Raw genomic sequence first — 27,022 nt, 5'->3', positions numbered from 1 at the left:
CATAGCAACATCATACATGTATAACCCTAATGTACAGTCCAATATTTACATGCCTTCACTTCTGTTTTTAATTTCTACCACTTCCCGATTGACAATTTGGTCTCTTTGGTTGCTAAATACTACACTCTGGTTCCCAGCTCGTTGCTTACATGGTATGTGTGCAATTGGTTGCTGGTCAGGTAAACAGTTGAGTTATCATAGATGTACTGCTTCCCTTTTGGAAACTAGTCTGTGTAGACAGGAGTGTCATTGTCTTCATTTTTGAAAATTGTCATGCATGGCAGCGTGTTGTCGCATTGCACCTTAGGTCAGAATAATTTAACAATTTTCTTAGTACCGCTAGCAGTTTGGACAATCAGAAAAAAAGCCTCTTTGTTTAACAGAGGATTCGGTCATTATGCATTACTTATTTTCTTAATTGGCACACTTATTCTGGGCTGCCTGAGTTCTGTATTTAAGAGTTGGATTGCACATGTCTAAATAAACTTTGCTGTAATTGTATTGAATAAGTGGAGTGCAAGCTGCTGTGTATGCACTCTTATTCTCTGAATAAATTGCAAGTGCGAGCTATGGTGCCGTTTCCATTTAATTGCTTTTGTAGCTGTAGCGCTTCATTGATCTGAACAGAAGGAAACTCCATCCAGGCTCTTCTCTATACTGTTTAGAAATGTAAGAAACATTAAACCGAATGAAATGTAATGCATAGGATAAGCTGGGTGGGTGGTCTGTCATGTCCTGCTGTTGCTCTGCCCGGCATGGCCATCCATCATGTACTGTATGTGTCTGCTCCCACCACAGGTCTGGGTCGGGCTGGTGGTATTTATAGTGAGGTCTGGATGCTTCGGTCTGTCTCTGGTGTGTGGCTAAAGCCTTGCTGAGAGGCACCTGTGTGCAATGTTGTTGTTCTACTGTTGCACCTGTGTGTGTGATTTAATTTTTGCACTTCAGTGCCCGCTGAAGCGCACCTAATGAACAAAGACACAGGCCTTCTGCTGTCTAGCACAAGCCCAGAGGGGAGTAAAGTGTAAGTGGATGTGTGCCCATCTAATCCTTTTCCCTTCTGGTAGAAGCTAAGAGGAGGATTCATCATCCCTGCGCTGCTCTGTCAGCTCATGTCACAATGAAAGGCCATGTCTCAGACAACAGAACATGAAAGGCTGTCACACTCGTCGACCCACACTCAGACTCGGTTGTTTCGTACAACACAGATTGTTTTTCCTTGTTTGTTTTCCATAAGCAGATTATGTACAAAATCTCTTTGTCTAACAGCTGACACTTTTCTTTTCACTAATCTGTCCTTGTCTGTCTCTTATCACACAATCTTGTTCAGAGTGTGTGCCTCGCATTCATCTCCGCCTCTCGCTTTTTTTCTCATATTTTGAAGACGAGCTGTGGCGCGTTAGGAATTCATATCAGCCCACGTGCACCTTGCAACACGTCAGATTCAGAGGGAAGAAATTGAAGGAGTGGAGGTAGAGGCGGATGCAGAAAGGAGGTCAGAGAACACAGGTAACGGTGCTGCGCAGACAGAAACGTGGGGCTGATATTCATCCTGTTAGTTTCCCTTTGGTGTAAGCGCATATCTCAGGAAATGCCTTGGCATTTATGAAACTCACTGATAAAGCCTGCTCTGTATACCAGCCCTCAGAGCAAAGAAATAAGCCACGGGTGTGCTCGGCTCTTACACACGGCTCGACGCCTCCCCCTGCAGGTTTTTAAAGGTTGTGTTTTGATACTTTCATTCGATGAGGTCCATTCCCTTAAATGAACCAACTGAATAAACAAGAGATGTGTTGAGTAGAAGACAGCATTGATTCTTTTGTATGCAATGGTCAGCACTGATAAGGCCTCAAGCAGTGTGTGTGCTGTCAAGCAGGCAGGATGTCCTGTCAGGGATAATGGAGGCTTAACTTCTGTTGACGTCCAGCACCGATATTGATCAAACCTCAAAGAGTAAAAGTGGTGCTCCAGAATTGCTTTGCTCATTTATTTATATTTTATGAAGATGTCTTACTATGAAAGGTTGCAATATAACTGCTGATCCAACAATTGCCCTTCTCTTTATTGTTCACAAACTTGACACTTCAAAAGGTTTCCTTATCATAACCTCCTTTTCCTGCCTCCCCCCCCTTCACTTCTAATGTTTCATTCCTTTTTCTGCCCACATCAATCTTCCTCGTCCCCTTTTCCCTTATCTCTTTCTCTATCTGTATTTCCTGTAATGAGCCCCATGCGGAGCAACGTTCGTATAATTAAAATGCACACCATTCATCTGGGAGGAAGGGAGTCTCCTTAATCTGCGTCAACCCACATTTCAGCCTCTGAGGATTTGCCTGCCGCGGCTACACGCGCACGCACACTTCCTAGATTCACCCGCTATCTCTCTCGACACTCCCATCGCCATTCCTCATTGTTTGAGCCCAGTTGTGCTCTGCCATGTCACATTTAGTGCCATGGACATGGAAGCTTGCAGATCCCTGGTGTTGTTTTTCATTGTTCAAAGAGACTGGACTGTGTTTAATTCATATATCTTATTGTGCGTAGGCAGGGTAGATCTGTCACTTTGTTACAACTGTCTGCTTCTCAGGAAATTGGGTCTATAAGGGATTAGTATAACATTGTTCTTACAACACATATTAATTCATAGAAGTCCCTTTTTGTGTACATTTTAATCAAATATATACAGTGGGGCAAAAAAGTATTTAGTCAGCCACCAATTGTGCAAGTTCTCCCACTTAAAAAGATGAGAAAGGCCTGTAATTTTCATCTTAGGTATACCTCAACTATGAGAGACAGAATGGGGGGAAAGAATCCAGGAAATCACATTGTAGGATTTTTAATGAATGAATTGGTAAATTCCTCGGTAAAATAAGTATTTGGTCACCTACAAACAAACAAGATTTCTGGCTCTCACAGACCTGTAACTTCTTCTTTAAGAGCCTCCTTTGTCCTCCACTTGTTAACTGTATTAATGGCACCTGTTTGAACTCGTTATCAGTATAAAAGACACCTGTCCACAACCTCAAACAGTCACACTCCAAACTCCACTATGGCCAAGACCAAAGAGCTGTCAAAGGACACCAGAAACAAAATTGTAGACCTGCACCAGGCTGGGAAGACTGAATCTGCACTAGGTAAGCAGCTTGGTGTGAAGAAATCAACTGTGGGAGCAATTATTAGAAAATGGAAGACATACAAGACAACTGATAATCTCCCTCGATCTGGGGCTCCACGCAAGATCTCACCCCGTGGGGTCAAAGTGATCACAAGAACGGTGAGCAAAAATCCCAGAACCACACGGGGGGACCTAGTCAATGACCTGCAGAGAGCTGGGACCAAAGTAACAAAGGCTACCATCAGTAACACACTACGCCGCCAGGGACTCAAATCCTGCAGTGCCAGACCTGTCCCCCTGCTTAAGCCAGTACTTGTCCAGGCCCGTCTGAAGTTTGCTAGAGAGCATTTAGATGATCCAGAAGAGGATTGGGAGAATGTCATATGGTCAGATGAAACCAAAATAGAACTTTTTGGTAAAAACTCAACTAGACGTGTTTGGAGGAGAAAGAATGCTGAGTTGCATCCAAAGAACACCATACCTACTGTGAAACATGGGGGTGGAAACATCATGCTTTGGGGCTGTTTTTCTGCAAAGGGACGAAGAAGCATTTCAAGGTCCTGGAGTGGCCTAGCCAGTCTCCAGATCTCAGCCCCATAGAAAATCTTAGGAGGGAGATGAAAGTCTGTGTTGCCCAGCGACAGCCCCAAAACATCACTGCTCTAGAGGAGATCTGCATGGAGGAATGGGCCAAAATACCAGCAACAGTGTGTGAAAACCTTGTGAAGACTTACAGAAAACGTTTGACCTCTGTCATTGCCAACAAAGGGTATATAACAAAGTATTCAGATTAACTTTTGTTATTGACCAAATACTTATTTTCCACCATAATTTGCAAATAAATTCTTTAAAAATCAGTCTCTCATAGTTGAGGCATACCTAGGATGAAAATGACAGGCCTCTCATCTTTTTAAGTGGGAGAACTTGCATAATTGGTGGCTGACTAAATACTTTTTTGCCCCACTGTACTTACATTAGCTAAAATAAAGTTATCTCCAGAAGTTTTTGTTTCTCCTTACAAAGGATTCAAATTATGTAAGGCTCATTTTTAAGATTTAGCACATGGGTGTTCCTCACTTTACTATAGATCCATTTTTGGTCACTGGAAAACTAGTCTGTGCTTTGCAGTCTGTGTGTCCCGGTATGTTCCCTTGGCAGAGGAGGCTGACACACCTCTGTGTGTTTGTGTAGTTTGTGGATGGGTTACAGCATGTCTAGCATGCAGTGTTCAGTGCACGACGGCGACCCACTAGCTTCTAGTTTGATGTTGTAGCCTGTATTGTGGAAATAGCAGTACTATTCCAACCTTTGTTGAAGGGAAATTAGCGGGCTTATTCTGCTGATACAGATCTCCCAGAAGCCAACAGAATCTGTATTTAATATAGCCCGGGGGATAGTGTTTTAGCGTAACTCTATTGTGGAGCAGCAGATTCTGTATAACCAGGGTTAAAGCCAGTTCAGATCCAGAACTAAGTTGATTAACATCTCTTGTGTAAACCATCTGGACTAACATCTGTTGACTGAGATCTTCACCAGCTGCAGTAACACTTTATTCTGACATCAACAACAGATATACACCAAGGCCTTCAGATATCACCATTTATTAAATGCAGTATTTTGTTTTGGCACTTTTTTCCTTTATTGAAGTCCAATGTCTGGACTTGTCTTATCCAGTTTTATTTTCTCTATTAGTTAATTTGTAAACCGTAATGATGAATGGAGGACTTAGTAGACTAAACAAGTACAATTCATATCAATGTTTACGATGATGATAAAATCAGCTGCATTAGGGGAAACGTAAAGAAGAAGTCTTGACCTCTGAGTTTGAACACAGGAAAGCCACTTAGAATAAATTCTCAGTATTGTTGACTTCCCCATTTACTGGATCAGAAGTAGAGCCTGCAGTGTTGAGGTGCACCTGTCTGTCTGCTGGTTTGAAGCATCATCCATTGGTAGGTTTTATCATACACCATACTTGGTTACATTTTATAGATCAACAGTGGTGTTGTTTCTGACTCTTAACATTAATGGGTGTGTTCTTGCTGCCAAGTCAGAGAGGAGGACACACACACACACACACAGAGAACTGGCTGCAGTAGTGTAAACAGTGAGCGGTGCTGCGTCCAATGAATCTCCGAGGAATGTGCTCAGGCTTTTTAACAGAGTCTCCGCTGTGAAACCTAGTCATGGCATGGCATGTTCGCTAACTATGCTAATGCTAAGTTGGGTTAAGTGGATCTGGTGTGGATGTGGCTCTGCTTCTACTGTGTCTCCGCTCAGTCTGGGAAACATGGTGGTCCAGTGTACTTGTGTACAGATGATACTCTGCTTTACCTAGAATCAGGTTCAACGTACAAATGTAATCGTACTCCTGAAGAAATCATGATGTGCTTAGAATCTTGACAAAGCAAAAAGGATTACGGTATATGTTTATCATTTGTTCCTGGTTGTAGTTAAAGACTACATTTTATGTAACATCAAAACATGGTGAAAGAGAGTGCGAGTCATCATGAGTAACTTAAGAAGTTTGGGCTGTCAGTGGGAAGGAGGGGCCCAATACACCTTTTTATACCTTTGTGATTCCACTCCCTTAGATGGGCATGCCTCTGCTGATAAGAGCTTTGCTTGCGTTCAACTTTCCTCATTTCACAACGTTCTGCTTCACCTGCTGTAACGTGCTCGGCCTGCATCAGTTGGACTGCCCCATACTCAGAGGCTATTTCCATTTGTGTGAGTAGTTTCCTATCCTATAGCTCTCAGGGAAGCTAGGTCGAACCTGGCATAGCAGTGTATGTGTCCTGAGGGCGGTGAAACTAACCCGCCGCTATTATTTTTAACCCCTCCTTCTCCTCTTTACCCTGACCCTTTGCTCTGCTCTCAGTTGCACTCTGGTTGCACCCCTCCTATTTCATCTGTTGCTCTCTTATGCTGATGTTAAGGAAGGCAGTTCCTACCTGGCAGACCGTCTGTTTGGGTTGCCCTCTTCCTCCTGCACTTCTCCTTTTTTTTTTTGCTCAGTTTTATCTCCTCTTCACTTCTTTGGGTGTAACGTTTTCTAAGGTACGTCTCTTAAACGTGTGACTTTGGCTATGCTTTTGGCTTTCCTGCCCCTATGCTTTATTTAAGGATAGGATGTCGGAGAAGTGTGTATTTGGATCATCTTGGTAATAAACGTCTTTCAGTCCCAGGAAAAGCGCTATATAAATACCATATATTATTACACTGTCAATATTGCAGTATTATGTATAGATTATATATTTTGAATCCTTTTCACAAACTCTCTCCAACATTGGGGATAAAACTCGATTGTACTTGTGCTCTACATTCGCTTTTACCAACTATGGTTTATTTATTTTTGTCTAGAAATATACATTGGCATAGGAACTTTATTTTTGACAACCCCATGGTCTTTAATAGCCTCAAATAGCTCGGTTAAATAATAAAATGTGAAATTCCATATATTTTATACAAATAGTTTATTCATAAAATAAATGTCTTGTTAGCGTAAGTTTGTTTAACTTAGGGTTTTATTTATTTATTTATTTTTTTACTTCTACAAGAGAAACTAAAAACTGCTGTGGGGAGTGAGCGCGCTAAAATAAGCCCAAGCATTCAGTAATACAGTCTGCTCTCTTCATTAAATCCTGTATAATGTTATGTGTCCGTCTACCTGCTGGTTAGGACTGCTAAATTAGTATTTGTTGTCTTGGCCCGGGTTCATCTCGGAATACCAAATGACCCCTTCATGCAGTGATGTTAGCTGGTGTGGTGTTGATGGTAAATATAAGCACGTACACCTGGTTGTAGACAGCGTCTCTTGGATTTAAGACTCCAGGCAAACAACGGTCAATGAGTAACCAAAGGAGTGGCTATGACAGTCTGCATGATTCAACGTTTACAACCCCACCTCCCCTGATGTCAGTGCTAATGGGATGTTGACCAATTGCGTAACATACTGTAATTATTTGTTCCTGTACGCAAACAGAAACTAATGCTGATGAGTTTTTGCAGCACTATACTTTCTTTCAACCCGGTCTGAGAAAATCACTATCTGTAATTATAACTATACCATTTTTTTTTTGTATCTCCGCAGAGGCTTTGTTGGCGGACCTTGAGATCACAACATCGTACATTTCCTCCCTGCCTGACGAGGCCTTCTACTCCTCACCTATTGGGGGTCAGAGCCAGCAAGACCTCTCCTCTCCACCCCAAAGCCCAACCATTCCCTCTGAACTAAACGGAGTTGATGAAACAGAGGTAAATGCTCACATACATGTCAGGGATAAAACACATTATAAACTTAAAAACATTGTTTAATTAACTTAAACCCTAATTTCCTCTCTTCAGTTCTTCAGCTCACTCCAGAGTGGTTCCTGGTCTAGAGATAGCGGCATTCTAACTCAAACAATCTGTGAAGAGGACCACGTATACAGGTATGACTTGGATTCGTGTTATTTGGATAGACAGGCTTTAAACAATAGTAAAATGTAAAACTCTCTGAAAATATAATTAAATTTAACTGGAAGCATGTTTATGAAAAACCTCCAACATAGTTAATTATAGAGAGGTCATAAATAGGTAGAACATATTGTTTCTATTCAACACACAGCATCATTAAACTATACTTGGATTTTGAGTCAGAGACACTTTACAAATGTTGTCAAAATATAGCATCACTCTCAGTCCATAGCTCAGTGTATGATAAATATTGGTTCCTCTCTCTGTACAGCTTCCCTAATAAGCAGAAGAATAGTGACTCATCAGCTGGTGCCATGAACTCATCCTTGGGCAGCAACCTGTCTGAACTGGACCGCCTGCTGTTGGAGCTCAACGCTGTCCAGCAAAGCACCCCTGCCTTCCCCACAGAAGGTACACAAGAGATCACTTACATTTTCAAAAAAAAAACCTTATCACCTGAATCTCCTCCTAGAGTACCATTGTGTTCTTTTTAACCAAATATCTCTCAGAGGGGCGTGGGGAGGGGCTCCTTATTTTCATCTAAAGTAACAGACAGAGAATCAGCACATTTGAAACAGGGCTGAAACAGAGGGGATTATGGGTAATGCTGCAATGATCTGTTTGGTATTTGGAGCCAAACACTTCAGAGACATGTTTTTAATATATCTGAGACCTATAATATATTGATGTAAAACAGTATAATGGGGCACCTTTAAACAAAGCCACAGATAAAGTATGCACTGTAGATGATGGTAATTATTTAAGCATGTATTTTTCAATAGAAGAAGCAGCTCCCCCACTGCCTGCCAGCAGCTTCATCCACCATGTCCAGGAGAACGGAGTCTCTACTGCGGGCAAGGCTGGTCCCCCTGTACTGGAGAAGCCAAAGCGCAGTGTGCTAGCTCGGGGAATAGAGGATGCAAGGCCAAGTGTAGAGAGCCTTCTGGATGAGCTGGAAAGTTCTGTGCCCTCTCCAATGTAAGCAAGAAATTGATAAAGCAACATATAGATTGGTGCCCTGTATGCAGCTGTTAAAATTGGGCATAAGTACTTTTTAGTCAAATGTGATGTGGAAAGGATTTAGTTGATTGTATTCTTTCTGTTTTTAGTCCCACACCGTTGGTTGTGTCAGAAGAACTAACAGATGGACAAGAGGAAACACCGGCTCAGCAACAAGCCCGAATGTCTGCCTCCTCTGCCACACGAGAGCTGGATGAGCTAATGGCCTCCCTGTCTGACTTCAAAGTCCAAAGCAATGTGAGTGTGCTAGTGGGTAGATTGTGTGTCACCAGGGTTTGCATTCTGGATGGAGGATGTTTATTTTTGGTTGCAACTGTTTAGAAACTGCTCTGCAGATGTTTGGGGAAATGCAAAACAGTTGAATTAATTCTAGGATCAAATGTATTCAGTGTCTTTTCCATATTTTTGCGTTTGTAATGTGAAATAGATGCTGCCGCTGGCAATGTTTTACAATTGAAATATAAATGATACTCTGCTGTATTACTGTTTCCTTAGATTTCACATAGAACTGTAAACCTTACAATGGCCTGGATGTCGTAGCTGGAATTGTTATTTACATCAATTAAGGAAAAGAATAACTACTTCCTATTTTTAACCTGCCTTTTTATCTTCGGTTACCGACTGGAAATTGACCAAAACAATACTTATGAATATGTTCAGCTTGTTGTACTACATTTTCTGGACTAGTGTGCAAATTGAAAGCTTGTATTGATAGAGGAAGTTGTGTGGTTGACGCTGCATAAGTAACATATTTTTGTTGACAACATAGCTTAATGCAATCTAATACAATTTACCGTTAAATCCCATTTACACATAGTAATAAATGTTATCTTAACTTTCTTCATACTCGGTCGAAAGAAGTGTTAATTCTAGTAATTATTTAGATTTTGTCTGATTGTGTACAGGGCCTTCATGTCTGACGGCAAAATTCAACATATCATTTATGAGCTGAAACAAGGTTTTGCGAGAACTCTGATCCTTCTTGGCTTTGTATATAAGACAACTTTTCTGTTCATTTTCTTCATTCTCAATTTGTTTTTCCCACTGTCTCTCTCTGTTCTCTACCATTGTAAATGTCTTGTCTTTGTTTGTACGTTGCAAACATCACATCATTGCACCGAATCTAGTCTGGTTCTCAGTCATCCGTGAATCAAGAGGCTGGAGATGCTTCATTTTTAACTGGTTCACCAGAAATGTCCCCATCTATAAATCCCAACATCGGCTCAGTTGATACTACTCTACCTTCTAGCTGCTCTACTCCCTCCTCTACCCCTATTCCATTTGAACTTCATATAGATGAAGATGGTTGTTCAACCTCTAAATCTTCAGCTGGTTCCACTGTAGTCATTTCCTCGTCCAAGAGCCTTCAGTACTCAGAGATCCAACAGATAGATAATGGTGACAGTGTCACCTCTGAGTTCTCTTATGTGGAGAGCCTCAGTATCTATAGTAAAACAAATCCTGCTAGTGAAGCTGAAGTCAACAGCCCTGTACAAGTGTCAACAACCAGCACTAGTACAATCTCAAATTCACTTGAAAAGAGCTTTAGCCCAGGTACTTTTGGCAAAGGTTCCAGTCCAGTACCCACTGCAAGGAGCTTCAGTCCAGTAATTGTTTCTAACAGCCCTAGTCCTGTTAGTTGGTCTAAAAACCCTAGTCCCATCCTAACAGCCAAGAGTCCTAGTCCACCAGATCTGAAATGCTCCAGTCCTAGTCAGTTGTACAATAACACAAGCCCAATCCCTAAAAGTTACAGTCCAGCTCCTAGAATTCATAGTCCAGTCCCAGTTACAAGGCTTTCAAGTCCAGTTCCAAGATGTGCGAGTCCAGTGACAGTCCGTAATATCTCCAGTCCTTTAACTATCCCAAAGAGTGCTATTCCAGAAACAGTTCCCAATAGCGCAAGTCCATTGTCAATCACAAGACTTTCAAGTCCAGTTCCAAAGATTTCAAGTCCTGTGACTGTCCCTAATATCTCTAGTGTGCCTAAGAGTTATAGTCCTGAAACATTGCCAATGAGTGCTTCCCCAATAATGCACCCAGGGCTTACAAGTCCAGGGACAGTTCCAAAAAGTCCTGCTCAAGTTATCAGAAAACATTACACAGTTACAGGCACTAACAGTCCCAGAGCTTCACCAGTTCCACTTGCTGCTGTACCATCAAATAAGCCGTCTGCCCCTCCTAGAGAAAAGCAGGGAGGTGAAACACTGGGTTTATCATGGCCATGTCGGGAGCCTTTCTTAGATGAGGCTTTAGACAAACTCTTGGCCCCCAACTCCAACCAGTTGAGTGAGAACCAACCACCTGCTTCCTCTATGTCCGGAGATTATGACAGATATTGGGAGGAGGAAGAGGGGAGTTACACTGATTACAGCCGAGAGGGAACCCTCACACCCATGACTGAGTCCAGCTGGATGGATGAGTGCCCCACCCCCTCCACCTGCCCCGGGACACCAGATGCAACGCTGGAGCTTCCGACACAGCAGCCTTCTGCAGTCGAGCGACTATCTGCTTCTGGCCAAGTAGGACGCTCAACTTGTCTCTCCCAAAATAAGCTGCTGGCAATACGCTTTAGAGGCATTAGCTCCCCATGTGGTCTTTCTATTATTTGGTCATGTGGCCTGAGATTTTAATTAACTGTGACAATAATGGTGGAATGGCTGTGTTAATTGTTCAAGCAGCTTGATCTCATGGTTGCCGAAATAAGCTTATTTTGGGAGAGCAGCTCCTGTAATTACTCAAAGAGCTATGCAAAGTTACAAAAACTTGATGAAGTTTCTTGTTGAAGAGAAATGTCCCTGATCTATGCATGTGGTGCCATTGCATAGCAATTACAAGATGGCTTGAGGGAGAAATCTCCCTACTTGTGGCTGATGTCGAAAGCTTTGCCGAAAGGATGTTTTCGCACGCCCCTACTTGCTTGGATCAACATTGCTGTGCTAGTCACAGGTCTCGCCTGTCATGTTTGTGCAACCAATGGATGATGCAAAAGAATACGCTTTTTATCAGTGACTGGGCAAATACAAAGAAAGTACATTGAATATTTTTCTCTTTTGCAAATGCAGATATGCCCCAGAACATGCATATGTAATCAAAAAACATACAAGAACTTTGTCGGCCTTGCTTTGGTTCATGCAGATTTTGTGATAGACCTATGTTGCCTTGCCCTCAGCTATCCAGCATGGCATGCCAGGAAACCAGTACATTTTTAAGTAGACTTGGCAGTAGAGAATGAATTTGAGTGGAATGGAAGGCTGTGCTTTGCTTCTGCAGGCACATTTGATTGGATACACTGACAGAATCTCCAGAACATTTCGCCAAAACTATGTTCTAAAGCCACTGCTTGAGCGTTTTTTGCCACCTGAATGAGACCTCCTTGGCTGGGCCTGTCGTGCTTATGTTTGTGACCCAACATGGACTTAAATTGCACGACCACACCTCCTTTGTATCATCTATTCTCCAGCTGAAGAACGTTATCCGGCGCACCAAGGAGACCTCCAATGTGCATCCAATGTTCAGGGAGGCAATGTTACGGCGTAAAATGGGGCCAGTCATTGTGAATAAGAGCAACTCGCAAGATCGACTCATTATGGAACTGCAGGGGAAACTGGGGTGTGGGAAAGTGGAGCGCAAACGTAAACAACAGCCGGATGATTGGAGGACCGAGGGAGTCATCGTCATGTCCAACCCACAGCGAACACGAGAAGAAAGGGGCCAGCCATCTGTGGATAAGGTAGACATTAGAGGGGCACAGCAGGAGTCAGTGCTACTAAGTGAGACCAAGAGTTCGTAATGATAGTTTTCGGGACTATGGTCAATCTATCAAACATATTTAATATATATGATAATTAATCACATATATATTGTATTTGCCATTGGCTCACATTTAAAACAATAAACGTGCACATTTTGTTTCTGTCACCGTTTCTTTTTCCTCATTCTGACCCCTGTTTTTGTTTGTCATCTGTTTTGCTCTCCTGTCTTTGCCGTTTCCTTCTTACCCCCAGATCATCATCCCTCCAGAATCACCTGCCCCTCAGAGAAAAGTTATCCCCCCTGCGCCCAAAAAGTTACCCCCAGTCAAGCAGACTCCTCCACCACTTCCTCCTCCCCCTCCAACCCCTCCCCCTCCACGAGAACCCACCCCTCCTCCCCCTCCACGAGAACCCACCCCTCCTCCCCCTCCACGAGTGCCCACCCCTCCTCCCCCTCCACGAGAACCCACCCCTCCTCCCCCCAGGGAGCCCACTCCTCCCCCGAAGGAGCCCACTCCCCCCCCCAGGGAGCCCACGCCCCCCCCTGTCCAGCCCCCTCCATCACCTAGCCCCCCTCCCAAGCCTGTGACACCACCACCGCCTCCCAAGGTCTTTGTATCAGTGGGTTGTCAGACCGAGTACGACCCGATCTTTCCACCAATGCAGGCACGGATCACATTTCTTCCTCTTCCTCTTTTCTGTCCTTTTTCTAAACTTCAAGTTGTCTCACTCAGACATGGTGCGCGTCAATGAGTTCAAATATCCAGTTGCAGTTATATCTATGTGAACTAAATAACTCCCCAGCTCATTGGCTGAGTTTTTGACCTTGGGTTTCCATTCATGCCGACAGGTAGCCTCTGTAAAGCTTTGTCTGAAACCCGGACAGTCCCGGTTATGAGAGGTGCTGACATTTAAAGGAGACTTATTTCTGACATCTGACGGCGCCAAGGGCTGTGTTTTCAGAGTCGAGAGGGGATTTTAAGAGCTTGAAGGCGAGAAGAGTGCAACCCCTGTTCCTGTTACACTAACGGTCCAGCCATGCACAGGAATGGTAGACTCGCAGTGCAACTGAAACCTAATCTAGCACATGACAGCACAGTTACCAACACAATTATAGCCGCTCCCACAAGGACTTCCGTCAACAGGTCCCACTCGGTTAGATTCCAGCATGTTGAAGTTGAATGCCCCTCTTTTAGAATCCATAGTGTCTTTTTTTTTCTGTTGTAGACTTGTAGAGCAGGCGATTAATAGGATTGAGTATAATTACCTTCATGTTGAAGGCTTGAGATGCCTGTCTATTTTATGTGTGTGTGTGAGGGAGAATACATGGAGCAGAGGTGCTATTTTTTCCCTCTGTGGAATGTCAGAGTCATGAAGCTCCAATAACTTCACCATCTGAGAAGGACTGTTTGCTTACATTACAGTAGCCGGACAGACATTCACACACACCATTTTGATATAGAAGAGTCATCATCAAAGCCTGCAAACATGGATTAGGATTGATGAGAACATAGTTGGTCCTAGTTCATATGTCCATGGCTTATTTGAGTATTTTTCTATCAATCATCGAGAAATAGGAGACAGCTACCGACCATCTAGATTGTTCACCTGTTTTAATACCAGAAATCCAGGGAGAGACCATTGTAAGGAACAATTGAAAAGACCGTTACATAAATGATATGAGGTTAACAAAAGGATTTAATGTTACAACAAGGTAAGTCAAAGAAATGGTCATCCAAAGAATGAGAACGGTATTTTGAAGCCACTTTGGTCTTTTATCTTCGTCAGATCCAGTCCCAGGGAAAGACGTCTCCTACCGGTCCCCCCAAACCGGCCAACAAGCTGGACAACATGCTGGGAAGCCTGCAGTCCGACCTCAACAGACTCGGGGTCCAGACGGTGGCTAAAGGTGTCTGCGGAGCCTGCAAGAAACCCATCGTTGGACAGGTAAAGATACCACTGAATCATACACAAGCAATAAAGATTTCAACTGTAGCACATACTGAATTTAAACTCGCATGCTTTAAGATACATTTATACTAGGTGTGTAACGAAGTCGCAATATTATGTACTAGTGCAATATTAAAATTGCAGGTTACACAATATTTGTTAAAGAATAATAAAGTGTTTAATACCATTATGAATGAAGTATTGTGAAGCTGCAGATATATCCCGGCCTACAAATCACATTAGGCAGAATAAACAAAAACATTTCGTGGTACAAATCCTCTTCAGAAATAACACTATTATTACTATCAATATGTTGATATGATTCAAACATGATCATTCCCTCCAATACTATGAGTCATATCCCTTTTGCAATGTCAGTCAAAATATATATTTCAAATCATGCAGCCCTTATGTACACACATGATTTCTGTGGTATACACGCACCCTTTCCAAAGATATCATAATTTAGAATATGCTTGTAAAACACCATCATTGCTTCTCTCTGTTAATAATGTGGTGAAAACAATTGACCTTCAGATGTGTTTGCACACGTCTGATGGGCTGTGGGGTGTTGTCTCATGTTGCAAGTATCTCAGACTGGGCCGATTGCTCAAGGTCAAAACCAGTCAACCTATCAATATTTGAGCTCTTACTTACTTAATGGCAACCAATAAATGGAGCAATATAGAAACAGAAGTTACTTGGAGACTTAGAAGAGTAAATATATTCTTTCTGTGAATCATGATCCAACTGAAATACACCGCGATTATTTTGTATACATAATATATCATTTCCATCTTTTAAACATGGCGTTATGAGATCTCTACCTGCTGCTGTTTGAAATATCCTCTTTGCTTTTTGCAAGCGAGGCTGCTGAGCAAGGCCTTTCTTCAGTCGCTCATTTTAATTTAATGCACTATGTCCCCACACCAGGTGGTGACTGCCATGGGCAGGACGTGGCACCCCGAGCACTTTGTGTGCACCCACTGCCAGGATGAGATCGGCTCCAGGAACTTCTTTGAGCGTGAGGGACAGCCATACTGTGAGAAAGACTACCACCACTTGTTCTCACCACGATGCCACTACTGTAATGGACCCATACTGGATGTTAGTAATGCATACATTAACACGCACACATACACGCACGCATACACACACCATGGATGGGGGGGATAATGATATTTATTTATTCATAACTTTATGGATTAAGGCCATGCTGGAAAAATCACTACATGTCGGGAATTCCCTTTATTTCTCATCATTGAGAGTTGATTAGAGACACACACACACACACACACACACACACACACACACACACACACACACACACACACACACACACACACACACACACACACACACACACACACACACACACACACACACACACACACACACACACACACACACACACACACACACACACACAATCCTTAAGGCAATAGGAGTGAAGGGACTAGCTTTTTGAATGCAAATTGACTTCCTCTTATGTCTTCCTCACTGCCTGCTAGGCCTCTCTCGCTTGTCAGCACTCAGTCCTATCTTGATAGTGACACACGCCCATCGGGAGATTTGGCCTTTTATTCAGACACACACACACACACACACACACACACACACACACACACACACACACACACACACACACACACACATACACATACACATACACATACACACACAAAGCACACAAAGTTCTAGAGGTACTCTAAGGGAAGTAGACAGTGAACATTGGGACCTGGGGCGAGGTCATAATGAGAAACTGTGTACTTCCCTTTCAGTACTTTTCTCTTTCTTCAACTCAGAATATTTTACATTCAAACGTTGGTTTTTCAATGATTATCAGGGTTGAAGGTGGTATTGTATCATTTAGAGGTCTAAGGAAACCACTACATTTAGAATATAAAAGTCTGTTTGGATATTCTCAATGTATTGGTTTTGGATCCATTTGTACAGAAAAATGATTTTTGAAGCTTGTCCTCCCTAAAAGAAAAACGCCTCTTTTCCAACACTGCGACCCCTGGTGGCAAAGCTAATTCACATGTGGATTACAGTTAGTAATTATTGTCCTGCTGAAATAAACTTAGCAGCTGTGGATGTTTTAAAATGTGTTGTTACACAGACAATGTTCTTCTGAAGCTGCGGAGAAATGCTATCAGGCCTGGAAAACATGAAGTAACAGTCCTGGCATTCCAGCACCGCCCACACTGCCTCTGTAGACTTCGTCTGCCCCCTCCTGGCCTCTGGCTCTCATGTGTTGGATACTCCCATAATTAAAAACATAAATGCATATACTGCGGCCTGAATGTCTTTTAAAGCATGATAAGGAACTACCTCTCCCCCCCAGATGTTTCTATGGCACAGTTTTTAAGCAGACATTTAATGATCTACCATTTGGTTCTCTTATGTTTTACAGAGAGTAGTGACAGCTTTGGACAAGACTTGGCATCCAGAGCACTTCTTCTGCGCCCAGTGCGGAGCCTTTTTCGGACCCGAAGGTACCAACGGCTCATGAATTAATAACACAACACCTGGCTTGTGTAGAAAAAAAGAACAATGCTGAGTTTTCATTAACCGAAAGAAGCATGCAGAGTGAATAACTGAGTCTTTGCTGCCCTCTAGGTTTCCATGAGAAGGATGGGAAGGCGTACTGCAGGAAGGACTACTTTGACATGTTTGCCCCTAAATGTGGAGGCTGTACCCGTGCCATCCTGGAAAACTACATCTCTGCCCTCAACTCACTCTGGCACCCTGAATGCTTCGTCTGCAGGGTGAGTCACTCATGCATCTATAACGAATTTGGGTATTTTTGTTTTAAGTAAGCATTATAACTTCTACTTCCTCTTCTCTGAATTTCCAGGAGTGCTTCACGCCATTCGTAAACGGCAGCTTCTTTGACCATGACGGTCAGCCTTACTGCGAGTCTCACTACCACGAGCGGCGCGGCTCGCTGTGCTCCGGCTGCCAGAAGCCCATCACAGGCCGCTGCATCACCGCCATGGCTAAGAAGTTCCACCCGGAGCACTTTGTGTGCGCTTTCTGCCTGAAGCAGCTCAACAAAGGCACCTTCAAGGAGCAGAACGACAAGCCCTACTGCCAGGGCTGCTTTGTTAAACTCTTTAGTTAGACTGTGTGGTTGCGTTTAAATGTGTAAGTACGCGCGTATGCACATTTCTGAATGCACGTGTGGAATGTGTGTGCACTCACATGTCTAGCATGAGTCAGTTTGACCCTCGACACCGAAGGGTCCTCTGGCTGTCCAACCTCTCCGGCTTGGCATTTCACACTTTTGCTAAAAGACATTTTGAACAGAGCCCAAAGAGATTTTTATTTAGAGTTCTTCTCCTGTGTGCAGCAAAGAAAATGTGCTAATTTCCCCTTTCACGTGTGTACATAAATAAGTATATGGCTGTTGAGTTGAGACCTCCTCAGAGCACTGATTTTGAAAATGATTAAATTCCCCCATAGCAGGTCAAGACTTTTCACTCTATGGTGGTTTAATGCAGATATGAGAAGCTGCTCACTTGCATGGACCAGGGTGAGTTGACTTCAGCAGCGTACACGCAGAATCTGTTGAGTGTTGAATACATAGTGATTGGCAAATCAGTGTTAGAATGATCTGTGAAAAATATGTATTTTTCTAGCTTTGGAAACAATTGAGGTGCCATTTAAAAATATATAAATTGAAACTCTCCACATGTAAACAGACACACACTGAACTCCTTTTTCACTTCTTTAAAATACCAGTGTAAACTCTTTAAACACTCCAACACAGATCTCTTGATGAGACGTCTTAAGGTGCATTTTACAGGTGTCGGCAAGATATTAGCTAGTCGTTATTTTTCTACTGTTTTACTACGAAAAAGAACCCACGTGATTTCTCAGTTTCAGAAAACATTACGTTTACATTACTCTTGTTAATTAACATATAGATAAGTTGCCATTTGTTTCGCTGTAGCAACTCGGAACTGTTTCATTTTTTGCTACGACACCGCAAAGGGTGTGTTGTGTCAATCACATTAATAACCATCAAAAAAATGCAAACGGTTTTGACAAAAAGTAGGTCAATAACAAAAACATATGTACCGTACTATGATTATTAAAGTTGAACGTAAGGTGCAAGTTTTAGCCAACATTTTTGAGCCAAAACAAAGTTTAATGTCTTTGCTCCAGTTTTAATGTGGAGATTCTATCTTCTGAATGTAATCACACAGAAAAATAAAAGAATAAATGACACTGCAGTTTAATTTACGATTGCGACTGTGTGAATTTATCACTGTACTAATAAGGCTGGTTTTAAATACGGTTGTGCATTTGGATTAGAGGCATGCTTTCTTTTGTGTGGAGTTTGATCAGCAGTAGCTGCCAGTTGCTGTTACAATCACAATCTAAATTTGTATAGCTGTAATATGCTCCACTTTGAGACAGAACTGTGTTTTGTCACTGTTTTGATGAAAATATATATATTTTTTGAGATGTTGTGGCTCACACTGATATGCAAAGAGCTGGCTCTATTGGCATGTAGGCTATCAATAGTTTACCCTATTCTTACACACACAACACCAACCAGCTTTGATTCCAGTGTGTCAGACTTCCAATGAAACGCAGCCCTTATTATTTTCTTTGTGAGTCCTAAACTGTGATCTTGCTGTCTGAGCTGAAGTCAGCACTTGGCTCACTGATGGATGCAGCCGGGTGTTAGCTGGTCAGGAATCAGAATACAGGGCCAAGCCTCTAGCAACATTTATGTATAACTCATTTCATCTTTATTTTCTCTGTTGCTCGATTTTGCCACATATATGAAACAATTGGTGAATGGGTTTTTTCGGACAATATTAATTGTCTTTATGATCACTATGCGTGTATCCACATTTGGATTGTTTTTATTTTGTTTAAATGTTTGCTCTTGTGCCAAATGTGACAATGCAATAAGGTCTTATACACTGTGGAGTTCTCAACCCTTCCTGTGATTTGACTCTTTATGGGCTGAACTCCGGGAGAGGCTTCGTCTGCTGCGGTGCATCTTAACTCATAAACGTTTACACTGTAATAAACAGTTGAGTCAGATTTACAGGAAGTAGCAGGGGGGAAGTGAACAGGAATTGTGAGTTAATGTTGCTCCTTGTATATTTATCTGCTTACAGATTATTGCCTTATTGTTTTTGCTTCTGTCAAAGAATTCATTAAAAAAAAATCTACACCTTTTATTAATGAGATTGAGTGAATTTGTAAATGGAGACATTCATGTGATCCTTTACCATTTACATTTTCTCACGAGCCACACATTTTACTGGCTCTTTGTGTGGGTGGGGTGAAAGCCTATGATTACTGACTGATTATTATACCTGCTGCGAATAAAATAAGTACTTTATTTCTGGTACTGTTTTGTTTTAAACGTGATTTCTCTTTCCACCATTTTTTTTCTAGTCACTGTTTGCATTGAACCAGGTCTTTAGTATACAAGATGTCCATGTAATATTAAAAAGAACTTGAGAGGAAACTATTTCGATGTATTCAATTTTATTTATTAGTAAGATTGAATATGATCATCAACCAACATTCATTTCAGTTATGAGTGAAAATAAGATGTGATGCATAACTAAACAAGTTCAAGCTCCACATGAATTAATAAACTGTTTCACAAAAAAGTACAAAATCAGAATTGATTGCAATAAAAGGAATGAATTATAAGTGTCTCTTTGTGTACATCAAGCATTTTTGTTAATAGTCCGTTAATTAAGGGAAAATTGGGTGATCATTAGTTAGTTATCGGCCCCTGGCACTCACTACATGACCCCTTTTCAGAGGGTGGTCTCCTTATTGGGAACTCTGGATTAAGGTTAACAATGGAATGTATGACAAGGCACCACATGAGCTGTGCAATTTGAAAATGTGTAGCTTTGTTTGAGGTATATACATGTTCACACTTGAAATCCCAGATATGCATTTGACCCCGACAATATGGAAATAATCCGACTGGCCTGCTAAAACAGAGCAGTTCAATTCACCTGACAAACACAAGGACAAGTCAGCACATCTCTCTTGCGAGGAGACGTTGTGACCTGAAGTCTGAAGTTTGTGAGAGCTTGGAGCTTTCTGGTGAGCTCAGAGAGGTGCGGGCTGATATCCAGTATCTCCAAGTATTCCAGGTCCTTCAGCTGGTGAAGTTGTAAGAATTCTCTCTCTGATACGTGTCCATGCCGCAGTTTGAGACTTTTCAGCTTTGGAAAAAGTTGTGGGATTTGAGCTGCCTGAGCTCCTAAATGTGAGGGCCAGGGGTCAATGTGAAGGTGCAGGAGATGTGGTACCTGCACTGACACCGCCTCCATGTCCTGCAGAGACAATCCTGCAACACACAGAGTGAGACTGGTCACTGTGGCTGGAATGGATGTCACATACTTTTTAACAGGCGGGCCCTTGACTATGACCAGTGTTGACAGTTGAGAGAGGTCCCTCAGCCAGGTTTTTAGGTGACCACCATCTGTTGCTAGCAGTCCTTCTATCATCTGGTGATGTGAGTGTCTGTAGAAAACAGCAAGATGCTTCAGGCCAGGCATTAGCTTCATTGCATCTGCTTGAAATGAGTGAGTCGTGCAGTCAATAAGTTCCAAACTGGACAAGACTGAGGCCCCATCTCCGCCTGGGGGACATGGGCTGGGTCTGGACCTATTGTTAAAGGTGCACAGTGTATGCCCAATGGACAAAGAGAGATGTTTAAGCATAGGCAGACAGGTAAGTATGGAGGGAACATGAACCATCCACAAAGAGTCTTCGAGTCTCACTTTATGATAGACTAGAGATGTAAGATTTGGAAACAGGCGGACAGCTGAAATTAAGCTAGACCCTGCTATCGTGGTAAGTTTAACATCACACATGCTCAGGTGAGTCAGCTGCCGGGGTTCATACACAGTGGAGCCATCTAGCAAAAGAGGAGTGCCACTGCCTCTAATAGCCAGACGCTTCAGATGTGTGCATTCCTTTAAGAAGCTGAGGCTTGCTTGGGAGCTTTGGTCCGTTACCACTGTGGTGAGAGTAGGAAGGGACGAGGCCAGCCGTTTCAGGTCCTTAGTTCTGGTGCCCCTCAACACCACACTGGTGACTTTTCTGCGGCGCAGAGTGCCCCAAAACTGACTGTTAGAATATCCCTTATGGTAACCCAGAACCACCGACCAGTCTTTCCAAAGAGATCCGTGGTCAACAAGTTTTTTGAAATACTTGCAGGCTGTCCGGACGCTAAACTTGTCTTCCGCTGAGAGATAACCAAAAACGTGGCTCCAGACCTCTGCCGGGAGCTGTGGTGCCGGCTGTGTCATCGCTTGAACATAATTATCTAAACCGATCTTGATCGTTGAAACGGATGAGTGTTTGTCACTTTGGTTTCGCGGGATTTCACCATTTTCACACGAGGCAGGTGAAAGGAAGTGATCGCATAGCAACCAACCAATAACTATGAAGCTGACGCCCATATTCCTTTGTGATTGACAAAGAAACCAACCAATAGCTTTCGAGTGGACGCCCATACTCCCTTGTGATTGACATAGCAACCAACCAATAGCTATGACGTGACGCCCATATTCCTTTGTGATTGACAAAGAAACCAACCAATAGCTTTCAAGTGGACGCCCATACTCCCTTGTGATTGACATAGCAAACAACCAATAGCTATGAAGATAATGCCCATACTCTCTTGTGATTGGTCACTTATTTTGTATAAATTCTGATTGCGTCAATTCCTGTTTCTCTTTCTTTCACGCGACCCTCTAGTCACGGTAAGGCCTGCTCCTGCTATTCTAGGAAACAAAAAATAACCTTTTCTTTTAAACGGAGAAGGGCCACATACGGCTTTTGGTATAACAAGAACCACTTATAGCACCAACATATATGTTATGGTTCCTGTAAAAGTACGGCGTGGTGACGGCCTACTCAATACACCGCTAGCTGTTAGCCGGCTAACGTTAGCACTCGGCCACATGGCATGTTGTACAGATTACGTTGCCTATGTTCCGTTTTATACATCGCATCTAGCAATGTTTTTATTCTTTCCCTTGAGAAGTGAGTTCAACGGTCATCATGTTGATACTTTGAGTCGTTGTTTTTGATCTAGCAGGATAAGTTACAATGCAGCTTGTTTGGTACTGCTTTGTCGTTCCCCCTGCGCACAATAAACTGTTTCCTCGCTATACCTGTCAGTTAGCATCACTCGACTGCCAGGCACGAAAGGTTTCAGACATTTAATCTGCAATGATAAGACAGCTTTTATTCATTTCTGGAGGATATCAAAAATCAATTCTTACTAGTAAGAATGCTAATTCTTGATGTCAACCATTCTTATTAGTAATGTTTATTTCTGATATCAAAAATAGAATTTTAACTAGTTAGAAGGCTAATTCTTGATCAGAAATTAAATTGTAACTCGTTGTAATGTGTATTTCTGGTATCAGAAATGCGATTTTTAACTAGTGAGAATTGCATAGTTCTCATTCATTTCAATGGGAGTTGGAATTTGAACTAGTTCAAATGCCAACTCCCGATATAAGTAAATTCGATTTGAACTAGTAAAAATATTAAGAATTCAATCTCAACTAGTCGAAATGCCAATTGTTGATATCAGAAATACAATTTGAACTAGTTCCAAATCCTTTTTTCTTGATATCAGGAATACAATTGTAAATAAAAATTGAATTATAACTACTTGCCATATAAGGGTTTCATGTGGAATAGTTATCACTTCGTCACATGTCATGTTGTACAGATCACTTATGTGCCGTTTTATACATTGCATCTAACAATGTTTTTGTTTTTTCTGCAGATATTACCTTGTCTTTAAATCAGCTGTTCAGCGATCCTTGGAAGCACTGCAAAGATGCCCAGGGAAGACAGGGCCACGTGGAAGTCCAACTATTTTTTGAAAATCATCGTAAGTAGGACTTGACTTATGTAAGTTGTTATCAACACAGTATATATTTTCCACTAAGATTTTTACAGAATATGTATTTGATTGATGTTTATCTATTTGTAGCAACTTCTGGATGATTTCCCCAAATGCTTCGTTGTGGGTGCAGACAATGTCGGCTCCAAGCAGATGCAGACCATCCGTCTGTCTCTGCGAGGAAGGGCTGTGGTGCTCATGGGCAAAAACACCATGATGCGCAAAGCCATTCGTGGACACCTTGAGAACAATCCTGCCCTGGAGAAGTGAGTTCAACGGTCATCATGTTGATACTTTGAGTCGTTGTTTTTGATCTAGCAGGATAAGTTACAATGCAGCTTGTTTGGTACTGCTTTGTCGTTCCCCCTGCACACAATAAACTGTTTCCTCGCTATACCTGTCAGTTAGCATCACTCGACTGCCAGGCACGAAAGGTTTCAAACATTTAAACCGTTTTCATTTAAGAATTGATTGTCATATCTGCCAACAAATCTAATAATGGATTCCATAATTTAACAGGCTTCTGCCTCACATTAAAGGAAATGTGGGCTTTGTCTTCACCAAGGAGGATCTGACTGAGGTTCGGGACCTGCTGCTGCACAACAAGGTGAGAAATTGAATAAAAGAATGGCCCTTACACCACCACTTCACTCCGTTGTTAACCCACACAACGTTTGCTGTTGATGGCTCCTAAAGTAACTTTGTTAACTTAAGATGTTTGAAGTTGCCCGTTGTTGGCTATACCTGGCAAACTAATGCAGTCTTAATTGTTAGAATTATGTTAAGTTTCGACTCAAATCTGAAATGGACAACCACATAATGCAATTAGTGATTTGGTTAACCGTTTTGTTCACTCTAAAGAACAGGATTCAGACATTTTTAAGTGCAGGATAAGTTACAATGCAGCTTGTTTGGTACTGCTTTGTCGTTCCCCCTGCAAACATTAACTGATTCCTCGCTATACCTGTCAGTTAGCATCACTCGACTGCCAGGCACGAAAGGTTTCAGACACACTTAAATAAAACTTAAATCTCCATTATGTCTTCCAAAATGGAGTCCCAAACTGACTTTTCACAAATCCCCAGGTGCCTGCAGCTGCCCGTGCCGGAGCCCTCGCCCCTTGTGAAGTCACCGTGCCAGCCCAGAACACTGGTCTGGGGCCTGAGAAGACCTCCTTCTTCCAGGCTCTGGGTATCACCACCAAGATCTCTAGGGGAACCATTGAAATCTTGGTGAGCTTAAAACCCTCTTACTATATTGGTTAGTATTTCACTGACTAATGGACATGCTGGATGGATTGCTTCATGTAAATCTGCGACCTTATGTCCCAGACTTGTTGGCATAATGTATACAATTGTTTACCAGTAGCTAACAAGCATTTCTCTCTCCAGAATGACGTCAATCTGATCAAGACCGGCGACAAGGTTGGTGCCAGCGAGGCCACGCTCCTCAACATGCTGAACATCTCACCCTTCTCCTTTGGACTCAACATCCAGCAGGTGTATGACAATGGCAGTGTTTACAGTCCTGAGGTGCTTGACATCACTGAGGCTTCTCTGCATGCCAAGTTCCTGGAGGTGAGATTCCGTGCTTGAGTAAAAGCTATCCTTGCAACTAAAAATAACTTGTCTGGTATATCTAACATTAGCACTCGGCCACATGGCATGTTGTACAGATCACGTAGCCTATGTTCCGTTTTATACACCGCATCTAACAATGTTTTTATTCTTTCCCTAGAGAAAGTCACTATCATGTTAATTCTTTGAGTCGTTGTTTTTGATCTAGCAGGATAAGTTACAATGCAGCTTGTTTGGTACTGCTTTGTCGTTCCCCCTGCGCACAATAAACTGTTTCCTCGCTATACCTGTCAGTTAGCATCACTCGACTGCCAGGCACGAAAGGTTTCAGACATTTAAACCGTTTTCATATAATTGATTGTCATATCTGCAATGACAAGACTGCTTTTATTCATTACTGGAGGATATCAAAAATCTATTCTTAGTAAGAATGCAAATTCTTGATGTCAACATTTGAATTTTAACTAGTTAGAATGCAAATTCTTGATCAGAAATTCCATTGTAACTAGTTGTAATGTGTATTTCTGATATCAGAAATGCGATTTTTAACTAGAGAGAATTGCATAGTTTTTCTCATTCATTTCAATGAGAGTTGGAATTTGAACTAGTTCTTAAACTTGTTTCGTATATCTGTACCATATCCCCCATTTAAGATGTGTCTTTTATTCTAGGGTGTGAGGAACATTGCAAGCGTGTGTCTGACGATTGGCTATCCCACTTTGGCCTCTGTCCCCCACACGGTCATCAATGGCTTCAAGAGAGTCCTGGCTGTCGCTGTGGAGACAGACTACTCCTTCCCCCTGGCAGACAAGGTACACACATTCAATCAGCACTTCAGTAACATGTTGATCAGAATTCCTTTTACTGTGGGTTCTCAAGTTTTTCCTTGTTCAATGTGAGTTTCATATTCTGTATAAACGGTAAAGTCCTATGAGACAAATGTAATATTGGCCTATATAAACAAACATGGATTCATAGACATGTTTAAGTGCAGGATAAGTTACAATGCAGCTTGTTAAGTACTGCTTTGTCGTTCCCCCTGCAAACATCAACTGTTTCCTCGCTATACCTGTCAGTTAGCATCACTCGACTGCCAGGCACGAAAGGTTTCAGACATCTTGGCTTTAATCAGATGTTTGCCTCTAGACCAGGAAAATCCTAAATGTCAAACTAATAATATCTTTGTGTTCACAGGTCAAGGCCTTCTTGGCTGACCCATCTGCTTTTGCTGCTGTCGCAGCACCTGTAGCGGCCGCAGCTGAGACCGCTCCGGCTGCTAAGGAGGAGGCTAAGGAAGAGTCTGAGGCTGAGGGATCAGATGATGACATGGGCTTCGGTCTGTTCGACTAAAATAAATACAGCGAACAACCAAGATTGAGTCAAATGACACCATGATTCAATAAAAATATCTTTACTTAACCTGACTTTTCTGATTCTTTTAAGTATTGAACTATAATGTTTCATGTGGCTAAATGCAGAGGGATATGTAATTTCATGAAGTTGGGTGTAGAATAAATGTAGTACTTGTATCTGCTTTATAAAGGGTTTGTTTGCACCATAGACTAAAGGTTTGAACCAATGCTCAAAAACTTTAGCTACATTTCCAACATCAAATCTGAAGATGTTATCTTTCTTCAGTCGTGGTTAACCTGTAGATTTTTATATTGAGATGTCTTTAAACTAATGTCCTCCAATACATTTAAGGTGAATACGTATCACAAGTTGTGTGGGTTATATAGCACGGAGCTAATGATAACATGATTTTAGCAAACTGAACTTGACGGGATGAATTGTGTCAGAGACTGAACAGTATGGCTAGCAGATTTGGCTTAATTTCTGGAGGATATCAAAAATCAAGAATGCAAATTCAACAATTACTAGTAATGTTTGATATAAAAAAATTTAATAACTAGAATGCAAATTCTTGATCAGAAACTAAATTGCAACTAGTTGTAATGTGTAGTTTTGATATCAGAAATGCGATTTTTAACTGAGAATTGCATCGTTTTTCTCATTAATTTCAATGGGAGTCGAATTTCTGATAGTAATTCAATTTGAACTAGTAAAAAAATACCAATTTCTGATATCAAGAATTCAATTTGAACTAGTCGAAATGCCAATTGTTTATCAGAAATACAACTTAAATTAGCTCAATATTTTTTTGATATCAGGAATTCAATTGTAAATAGTTATAAATAAAAATGTAATTATAAATACT

General features: G+C 41.9%; 2 protein-coding genes across 4 annotated transcripts in view; both read left to right on the top strand.

Annotated features, from left to right (window-relative positions):
• The window catches only part of LOC307039799 (paxillin-like), a 29,322-nt gene extending 9,817 nt beyond the window's left edge, over window positions 1-19,505 (top strand). Inside the window, exons 2-14 of one of the 2 annotated variants that reach the window (XM_079682200.1) lie at window positions 7,209-7,372; window positions 7,463-7,548; window positions 7,845-7,984; window positions 8,356-8,551; window positions 8,683-8,830; window positions 9,721-11,115; window positions 12,057-12,326; window positions 12,601-13,014; window positions 14,137-14,295; window positions 15,232-15,405; window positions 16,715-16,796; window positions 16,921-17,069; window positions 17,159-19,505. In XM_079682200.1, the coding sequence (XP_079538326.1) occupies window positions 7,209-7,372; window positions 7,463-7,548; window positions 7,845-7,984; window positions 8,356-8,551; window positions 8,683-8,830; window positions 9,721-11,115; window positions 12,057-12,326; window positions 12,601-13,014; window positions 14,137-14,295; window positions 15,232-15,405; window positions 16,715-16,796; window positions 16,921-17,069; window positions 17,159-17,425 (3,644 nt within the window). In that variant the 3' untranslated portion in view covers window positions 17,426-19,505. The remainder of the gene's footprint in view (window positions 1-7,208; window positions 7,373-7,462; window positions 7,549-7,844; window positions 7,985-8,355; window positions 8,552-8,682; window positions 8,831-9,720; window positions 11,116-12,056; window positions 12,327-12,600; window positions 13,015-14,136; window positions 14,296-15,231; window positions 15,406-16,714; window positions 16,797-16,920; window positions 17,070-17,158) is intronic. The other variant, XM_079682201.1, reaches the window with a different exon arrangement.
• A 2,513-nt stretch (window positions 19,506-22,018) lies between these two features.
• On the top strand, window positions 22,019-26,223 carry rplp0 (ribosomal protein, large, P0). Of its 2 annotated transcripts, XM_079682202.1 has the most exons (8): window positions 22,019-22,067; window positions 23,108-23,215; window positions 23,318-23,493; window positions 23,747-23,834; window positions 24,313-24,459; window positions 24,619-24,804; window positions 25,476-25,616; window positions 25,999-26,223. In XM_079682202.1, exons 2-8 carry the CDS (start codon window positions 23,162-23,164, stop codon window positions 26,152-26,154), a joined length of 948 nt encoding a protein of 315 aa, XP_079538328.1. In that variant the 5' UTR covers window positions 22,019-22,067; window positions 23,108-23,161; the 3' UTR covers window positions 26,155-26,223. The 2 variants fall into 2 exon arrangements, with proteins under 2 accessions (XP_079538328.1, XP_079538329.1); XM_079682203.1 differs by lacking the exon at window positions 22,019-22,067 and having other exon boundaries at window positions 23,108-23,235.
• Window positions 26,224-27,022: the final 799 nt, after the last annotated feature.

Source organism: Notothenia rossii (genome assembly GCF_949606895.1).
Source record: "Notothenia rossii genome assembly, chromosome: 5".
NCBI classification, from domain to species: Eukaryota; Metazoa; Chordata; class Actinopteri; order Perciformes; family Nototheniidae; genus Notothenia; species Notothenia rossii.
Note: the sequence above shows the minus strand (reverse complement) of the source record. Positions and strands in the feature narration are given on the sequence as shown.